The sequence below is a fragment of the Anneissia japonica genome, unplaced genomic scaffold (genome assembly GCF_011630105.1).
Source record: "Anneissia japonica isolate Jap-2015-1 unplaced genomic scaffold, ASM1163010v1 scaffold560_len657749_cov147, whole genome shotgun sequence".
In the NCBI taxonomy this organism is placed as follows: domain Eukaryota; kingdom Metazoa; phylum Echinodermata; class Crinoidea; order Comatulida; family Comatulidae; genus Anneissia; species Anneissia japonica.
The window spans coordinates 88,734-98,166 of record NW_022754288.1 but is presented as its reverse complement, the minus strand read 5'-3'; the positions used below and the strand labels follow the sequence as shown (position 1 = coordinate 98,166).

The window sequence follows — 9,433 nt, the reverse complement described above, 5'->3', positions numbered from 1 at the left end:
GTCCTGGGCCCTAATTAACAGCGTATGGTGCTAATATACCATCTTAGCACCCATTGGTGTGGTTTTTGGGCGGATTTTCTTTGTCATTTTTACGTACTCAATGGAAAATTTCTTTAGTGAAAACGTGGTCGACCACAGCAGACGCCATATTGAAAAACAGAGGTAGAAAAGAACGGACTGGGCACAGTGCGTTGTGGGTGGCATATTGGCGACCTCGAGCCTAGCGCTAAATCTCTTATTTGTTTACCTGATCTCTTTTCCCAATTACTGTGAGTACTCCTTTTCTTTGCTGTTTTTGAACGTTTTGGCTGTGCAAGCAAGGCAAGTAATAAATTTTTTTAATATAACAAAAAAAAAAAAAAAAAACAGCTCACGGGTCCTGAAAAGGTAGGTCTATAATTCTTTTTCTTTTCCCCTTTTTTTTGTTGCTCAAGTGAGGGGTCAGGACCCATGACCCCCTCCCCATATCCGCCAATGTGAATTGCGAGAAAATGTAACTCGGTCGGGTACTGGATAAACATTCTCTTTCCCATCCTTCTCCTCCTTCTTTCCTCCTTCTTTTCTTGCATTTCCGATCATACAAAAATCTCCAGACATTATATATTTTTTGCCCGGTTCCGCCGGCCATGCATTACTGCTGATTTCATATTGACGGTAAATGAATTTTGTAATGAAAATTATTAATATAAATTAGTTCTAATGTAACTTACTTTTAGGTCAATATAAATAAAATTTTGTAAAAAAAAAAAAAAATTATATCTACACTGTGTGCAGTAGGTAAGTAATACCCTCTATAATGCAGTACGGTAGGTGTACAACCTGTCATTTGGGGCCATTTTTACTGGGGCATTTTTTTCTCTGGCCTTTTTTTCATGGACCATTTTTTCCAGGACCACTTTTTACCTACCTACATTCCAGTACAGTGATACTGCTGTACAGTAATAATTTGTTATGTTTGAAAAGTGTGTAACGTAAGAACAAAATAAGAACATTTTGAGTCTGAAATCGGCCAAAAAATAAGAACACTGAGCCTGAGCAAAATTGTACTGGTTTTTATAAAAGAAAAAAAAAGTGTACATCAAATATCAGCTTCGCACGTTACATAGTAATGTAAAAATTTTCCAAAATATGCTTAATTATACAGACTGTAAGCTAATTTAGACGTAAACAATGTATATTATTACTAATAATATTAACCATCGTACGCTGACGAGTGTTCGTGCTGTAACTCTGCTTAGGCCTAGTCCGTCAGGCCTAGAGTAGGACAGTAGGCCTATTTAGTATAGTGCTCAAAATTCGTTAGTGTTGCCCAATCGATTTGTTTTTCTAACAATGTCTGGTCTTCAATTCTTTGTTTTCCAAATTCGCTTACTAGTGGCTTAAATTAATAAAGCTGCTCCATTTCTTTGCTTCCTTTTTTAGATCAGTACTTCACAAACTGAACCTCTTTCATAACTATACGATAACATCTCCAGTGGGCGGGGCTTATACTAATATTTTAAACCGTCATTTTTAATATTTATAAATCAAAAATTGAATATTTTAGTACCACTCATTAGTTAAACATATGTAATACTTCAATAATCAGCAACTTAGAAAGCATCATTTTAATTGGACTTTAAACAAACGGCGGTCTGACTGAGACTATAGTACACTGCATGCAGGCACGCAAATTGAAGACAATAGCCAACATTTTATCAAATTACCGTATTTTATTTTTAAAATATTTTGTTTCGATGTTTTGACTCGAATCTTCTGATTTTTAAAGTATTTAATTACTTTCTGTATAATCTTTTGGACAACCAGATGCGATCAGACGACCCACAAAAATTCACTCACGACCCAAACTTGGGTCACGACCCATGGGTTGCCGATCATAGAATTAATCAATTAATAGTATATTATAAATAGATTTTATTATGACTGTATAAAAGTTAAACCGCATGTCATGCATGCATAATAATATGCCGAATAAGTATTAATGAAATTTCAGTTCCTAAACCTTTTTATTTGTCAATTATAAATATTGGACACCAACCATCTATAATTTCCATTTTTTTATTCCCCCCCCCCCCCCACCACCATTGCCAATTGCCAACCATATTAAAGTTCATTCAGTAAAATTCAGTCATGGCTATCGGTATTTCCTTTGAGTTATAATCAGCTGGTACACTGAGTAAGAACAAGCAAGATTTCTTTCTCCAGACATTCGATCCTTGAGTAGATAGCAGTAGCCGATTTAGGGGGTGGGGGCCTTTTTAAAATTTCACGAAATATTGGGAAAAAAAGTAATATATTCAAATTTTTGTCTACAGGTTCAGTAATCATACATTTTCTTAGCTCTACTTCAGCCGTACTTTGTTGGGATTGAGGTAAAAAAGAAATATAAAATAGTACCTAGATGGGAAAAGACACTTTTGTATACAGTAGTAAAATTCATCATCATCATCACATCACCAGGCAAAATGAAGCGTCAACAAATTTCAGATATTCGGCAACCATAAAGATCTAATTAATACTGTATATGTGATGTAAAATTAATCAACATTGATCGTATGTTTCTTTGTTGTTTATGTACTTTTGTTGCCATGAGAAAAACTAATTCTATATTTTAATTTGACAATAAAGCTATCTTGTATCTTGTATCTAATATGAATCGAAATATAAAACATAATTGTTTTCGATTTATCTACTTTACCTATTTAATGAGCCGAAAACCAATTTATCTTTACACACTTTTTCTCTTACTTGTATAATAAAGGCATACGCACTCGAGTCGTGTATTACAGTTAATTCAGATGTTTGTGGACAGAAAACACCGGTATCTGTTATAAAAAAAAGATGTTCTCTGCCTGTAAAATGGTCTTTCGTTAAAATCTGGTCATTTATGCAGTTCAATTCAACAATTTCCAGGTATATTCTTGACTTCCTTAGAGAATTTACCTTGCGGGCGAAACGTGAGGGGGAGCACCCCCTTAAAATATTTGGGGTACGTGTCGCCTGTCACTCCCGTCCATGCTATTCACCAGAAGACAAGGCATTATACAGTAATTCGGCATCGAATCCTAAATTTACGTGATTTCCAACATTTTTTTTATATGAAGAGAGTAGAATAGTAGGCCTATTTCAAATAAATCAATTATCAGTCATTATTATACTTTTGAAAATATCAGCAATTATTATACACTATTTGCAAATAAATTTTTTTTATTGTATTAGCTATAAAATTTTAATTGGTGTTTTTAGGTAAGAAAATATAATAATAGGCCTATTCCTATATAGGGCCTATTGATGAAAGATCACATGTTCGACTCCTGAGTCTCAGCTGGGTCGACACCATAGAGCTATTAAACAACTAGAGTACTGACAAGATGGCGAAGAAATGCAGAGTTGTGTAGGTGTACCATCCAAGAAGGCTGTCGTAGGAAAGCGCCACTTTCAGGCTAACTATACAAATTATTACCATAAATAAGCCCTCTGACTGACTATTAATTCATTAATGATAATTATTATTGATTATAAAAATTTATTAAACTATCGTAGCCAAAAAAGTAGAGCATCTTATTCAAAAATAATACAAAATTAAAATCGTGTACATGACACCCCAAACACCGCAACGCTCGAGTTTCAAACATACGGTAACTAGCTGTACTGAACTTTCTGTGTAAATTGAGGGCGCCATTGAAAATGATAGTGCTTAGGCGAAATTTGATTGGCTGAATCTATGGCAGCCATCTTGGATGGTACGCACACACAGCTCTGCGTATTTCGAACATCGAATACATTGCAGTTAGCGCTCTAGTATTGTTATTATATCTCTATGGTCGACACACACACTGGCGTACGTACGAACTTGCGTACTTGCGTACGTACGTACGTGTTGCGTAAAGGAGTACGCGCACACTGTTGAAGGTATGTTAACCAATCAAACGCGTCAGCGGCAAATCAAATTAAAGCGCTTCGTAACCAAGGCACAGCACACACATCGTTGGCAGGGCGTATAAGCCCAGTGAAATAGTTCAGTTTTCTTTGCTATAAAAATCACCTTTTCCGTGGGTATATTTTGGTAAACTTTTTGTATGTTGTAAATATAAAATTTAACTATATATATTCATAAAAAAAAAACCCGTTTTGTTGCAATTATGTTCAACTTTGGTGCTTCAAATCCGTATTTCTGGTGGACTACTAGTCCGAAAGTACCTCATAGAATTGCAAGAAGTCTGACTGTCGTTGGAACGGAATCCTATTTCAAAAAGTACAACGAAGGGGCGTGTCCTTCAAGTAAACACAAAACGCGTTGCGCGTCTATAGAACTTATGTCCGAGTTTCAAAATGTAGCAGTCGTTCGATACGAACGCCTTTTACGATTTTTTGAAGGACACGCCCCTTCATTGCAGTACTTTTTAATCTTCCATTGCCTGCATACAAAATAAGAGCAGTCGGACCTATTGCAGTTCTATACTCTTTGATAAAACGTATCGCATTCTTCCTCAATCGTCGTTGCAGGTGGTAATCTCCTTTAAAAAAAAAAAAAAAGCTCACCCACCACCCACCCCTTCTATAGTTATGTGTCAGGTAGGCGGTTTTTTTGTCGCCAACCTTCATCATAACACCCCTGTTCCAATTTTGGGGTTGTTATGCGCGGTGTTACATCTTTTTGTAGCACTGTCCATCCGGCCGCTTGTGACGGAAAATATCATGTCGGCCGTTTTTATGTGTGATAACAGAACCTAAATCGAGGTAAGGCTAGGCCTAGCCTAGCAGCGCTGGATAGGCTAATGTTTTCGGCGCCTACGATATTTCTTCTCACGACCTATCGCAAACTCAAAATGAAAAATTCATCCGCATTTATTTTTTGTGTGGAACACAAAAAATCAAATTTCAGTCTTATTTTACATTTTTTTCATTCTTAGGAATGTCTAATTCAGTTAAACTAGCAATTCCGTATTATATTTATAAATCTTTATAACATTATAAAAAAATTAGATTTTTCTTAAAAACTGAAATTTTGCCGGGAATGGGGCTTTAACATGGAATATTATACTGCATACTAGAAATTATTTCCTTGAGACCTAGTTTAATGCACAATTATAGATGTAGTTTGTCATATAGCATAAGGCTCATAAACAGCAATTGCCAATGTTGTTGAGCGTCTCTAATGGTTTGAATTAAATAAGGTACACTAAAAGATAGCATGGTAGTGAACACAATTATAATTACTGGAAAAACAGAATTAGAAAACCAAATAAATACCTGCTGCGCACACACACATATCCGCTGTACAAAATTGCCTTAGCTCAGTTTGGTCATCTTTGGGATTGTAAAATGCAGTGCATTTCTTCTCTAATATATAAAAAAAAAAGAGAAATTATATATTTGTTATTGTTTCTTGTAGAACCACATTTGACAAACAACAATTTCGTTGTGGCATTTCATTTTGTTAGCCTAATAATTTTACATGAACAATTTTTTGTTGATAATAATAACATAATGATATTCATAACTATAACAATAATAGTGATAATAATAATAACTATTATAATGATAATAAAAATAATAACAAAAATAACAATAGTAATAACAATATTATTAACAACAATAATGATAACGATAACAATAATGATGATAATGAGGATGATATTGACGATGATAATAGGGAGTTTTCGCAAGCTTACGAATAAGATAACGATACGGTGAAGTCATTAAATTTTTAGACAACCGTTCCCATAACAAACAGTAGCATATCTGCCACAACGTAGGCGATTCATGCCTTTTGCATTAATCAAGGATCAAATGCAGCTCGCATTGGATTGGATTTATTCTGTGTAAACACCAAGAATAGCCCACGAAAGTCTAGAAGAAGACTTATTTCCAGTGGGGTTACCCACGTGCACATGGGCCATAATGCACACGGGACCAACGACTTAAACGTCTCATCCGAAAGACGGTGCGCTATTGTAACTTGTATTTCAGCCCTCTAGCTGAAACACAAGGAGAGGTAGCGATGGGAATTGAACCGGGGACCTAGAAATCTCCACGGTTCAGCGCACACATAGCGGCTACCACCAGATTAGCCAACTAATGCTAATACAGCATTATTGTCCATAATGTTTCAGGCGTGAATGATGATGATAATGATAATGACGTATTCGTATTTGTTATCGTTTTCGTAAGGTTGCGAAATCTCCCTAATAACGATGAAAATGACGATTATAATATGATTATGTTGAGGACAGCGGTGGCGACGACAAAGACAGCGAAGGAATAATAATAATAATAATAATAATAATAATAATTATTATTATTATTATTATTATTATTATTATTATTATTATTTAATATTAATTACATTACAAGGCTTAGGCCAAGTTCAATAATGCCGGAATGATATATTTAACTTATTATTATTCAATAATATTATTTTTACGCACTATTCCATTTCTAATTTCATGCTTCAATTTTTTTTTTCATTAATTTACATCACCAGGCTTAGGCCAAGTTCAATAATGCTGGAATTGTACATTTAATTTATTATTATTTAATAATTTACGCACTGTCCCATTTTTATTTCATGCTTCAATTTTGTTTTTTTCCATTTTTTTCCCCAAAATTTCCCCAGTTAGGAGGCATTATGCCTAGTCTAGGGAGGGGTCTGGGTAGGACCTACCGGTAAGTCATCCTGTAGTTGGCCTAGGTTTACCTCTTTTTTCCTACTGGTACTACACTTTATAGAAGGTGTACTAGTTGTTGTTGTTGTTGTTGATGTAGATAGTATTATACAAACATTTAATAACATACAAGAAGCTCACAGTTAGTTACAGACGTACATCCCATTAGTAAGATTTCATAGGCCTACCGTTGGTAAACATATGGAAAGAACAATGATATAGTAATACTCGAGCATCACGACATTGTGAAGTGCCTGCTCTTTTGTTCCTAATAAACTTAGTATTGTATCAAACTCGAGTCAAGTCAATCCAAGACGGCCCTTGTGGAGTTTCATTCAAATATTTCGTACGAAAAAAATCGCATTTGGTAACCACTGAGAGCTTTCAACCATTGTTCCCTGGACCATGATAAACCATTCTAGAAAGTTTCACTCAGACCAATTGATCAATTTTCGAGATAAATGAAATATAAGGGTCTACTTTTTGCCTTGACCATAACGAACGCACCCAGAAAGGTTTTTAAATGCATTTATCATTTTCGTTTAGATGTTTAGGTGTTGGGAAGTTCCCTTTAAATGCTCCTCATATTCATACCCTGCTGTGGATCGTCACCAAAATGTAAACCATTTCTTTCCTGGAAGAGGACAAACCATTTTAGAAAGTTTCATTCATATCCAATGACCAGTTATTTTAGATATTTAGGGACGCTAGCACTTTAAATGACCCCAAAAATTTGGATCGTCACCAAAATCTAAACATTTCCTCCATGTAACCTGGTGAACTCCTCCAAAAAGTTTCATTGAAATCAGATGATTATGTTTTATATCTTGTCTGGGACGTTTCATTTTAAATGGTCTACATATCTACACCCCACTCTGGATAGACACCAAAATAAAAAGGAGCTTTCCATTCAATGTCAGTTAATCTGTATAAACATCACACGGCCTAAAACTGTAGGCATGAGGCTGCTAACAAACAGACAGATACACAAACTCGCAAAACAATAAGGTAATAATAATAATTATGAATTACTAACTCGCTTCCTTTTTTGCTACTACTACTACTACTACCACTGATGTTCAAACTACTCCGCGATAACACTGAATGCTTCATACACTGTATCACTAAAAAGGCCAGAAGGCGTAACCACTAACCCTACCTTTGCTGGGGTTGTTTGGTAGTTAATTACCAGAGACCAGAAAGCATATCCGTAAACATTATATTATTATGAAAAATACTGCAAATTACCTGGAAAATAGTAATCGTAAACGGCAACACGAGCAGACTGAATGTTTTTCATTTCAAAAGATTGCTTAACTCTAAAGTCGAGATTTACAATTTCTGATGCATCCAACTGTAAGAAATAACAAACATAGTTTAAATTGCATTTTTGTCATTATACAATTAAGATACTGACGTTAATTAAAATGATTAATACTACTTACATATTCAAGATATAGAATAACTTTTCTGTCTGAAATCTCATATCTCTCAACCGGTACATTTTCTGACTTTTCAAGCTGGAAATTATAGAAAATAAATGTACAGATCATAAAAGTTCTCATTGCGATGTGGTATGTTTACGAACTGATCATACTGTCATTAATGCTTTGAGTGAGAGTAATAACTTTCTTTTTAACTTAACTCTAGTCAAAATGAAAAAAAAAGATAGTTACATTGTGTTGTTGCAATTTTGAACGTTAAACATCTGAAATATCTAAATATTATAACGTTTTCTAATTATGTCCATTAACTTGAAACATTGAAATTGAAAATATTTCAGATAAGGCTGCCGGTTTTAGACATTATACACATATATATATATATACACTTTATTATTGCTACATAAATAAAAATTCGAGACTCGGTTATTAGAAGGATTGTTCGCTTTAGAAACCGTATTACAACTACCAGAATCAGAATCAAGATATTTATACCAGACTTTACAATGCCATAGTTCGATTAACTATTGATTAACCTTTATTTATTTATTTTTTAAATTGATTTATAAATTCTTTATATTTTATGTTGAAATACTTTCATATTGTTTGAACTGTAAATCGAATTAACTTTTCTAAACCACAATAAATTATACGTACTTGCGTAGCGGAACTGACAAAATACGTAAGGTTCACTGATTAATCTCAAATAAAAGAAAGAAGTATAATACATACTAAAAGACTGAAATGCACGCCATCGTGTTGGGATTCTGACATCAACAGTTCATTACCTGATGAAGTGTAGCTGACAGCACACGAAAATTCGCAAGTACGCATAACTTGTTGTGGTTTAGAAAAAAATAATTTGACTTATAATATTTATATTTTATTTCTATTGTCCATTTCCATTATGATATTATTCATGCTCTCTTAAGGGAAAGACTTTGAAAATCAAATTAATAACAACACATGAATAGGCCTATGTAAAAAAAACTTATTATATAAATGCTCCTACCGTCTTTAATGTCGCCTCTACTGGTGTGAAACCTGAAAACAAGCCAACTTCCACAATTACCATGTCGGTCCTTCCTTCCAGTTCTTTTTGATACCTGGATAACAGAACGTTAAAAAGACGCTGGTATACAGATCCTTTAACAACATATTTGAGGGCGTATGTAGGGTTTATATGGGGTTTTTCTTTACTGTACTTGGATCTGCAATGTACCAATATAATTAAGTTGCCTAGACATATGCTCGCCTTAATTGTGGGAGGTTGCATGTTTAAGTCCCACCGGACAATTACAGTGTATAAACAACTGAAGAGCT

The 9,433-nt window shown here is 34.3% G+C and overlaps 1 protein-coding gene across 1 annotated transcript in view; it reads right to left on the bottom strand.

The window, feature by feature from the left end:
• Window positions 1–9,433, bottom strand: part of LOC117123186 (complement C3-like) — a 38,112-nt gene that overhangs the window by 27,061 nt on the left and 1,618 nt on the right. The window contains exons 2-5 of the mRNA XM_033269036.1: window positions 9,123–9,216; window positions 8,114–8,188; window positions 7,917–8,022; window positions 5,254–5,343 (exon numbers count right to left, since the gene is read on the bottom strand). Coding sequence (XP_033124927.1) covers window positions 5,254–5,343; window positions 7,917–8,022; window positions 8,114–8,188; window positions 9,123–9,216 — 365 coding nt within the window. The remainder of the gene's footprint in view (window positions 1–5,253; window positions 5,344–7,916; window positions 8,023–8,113; window positions 8,189–9,122; window positions 9,217–9,433) is intronic.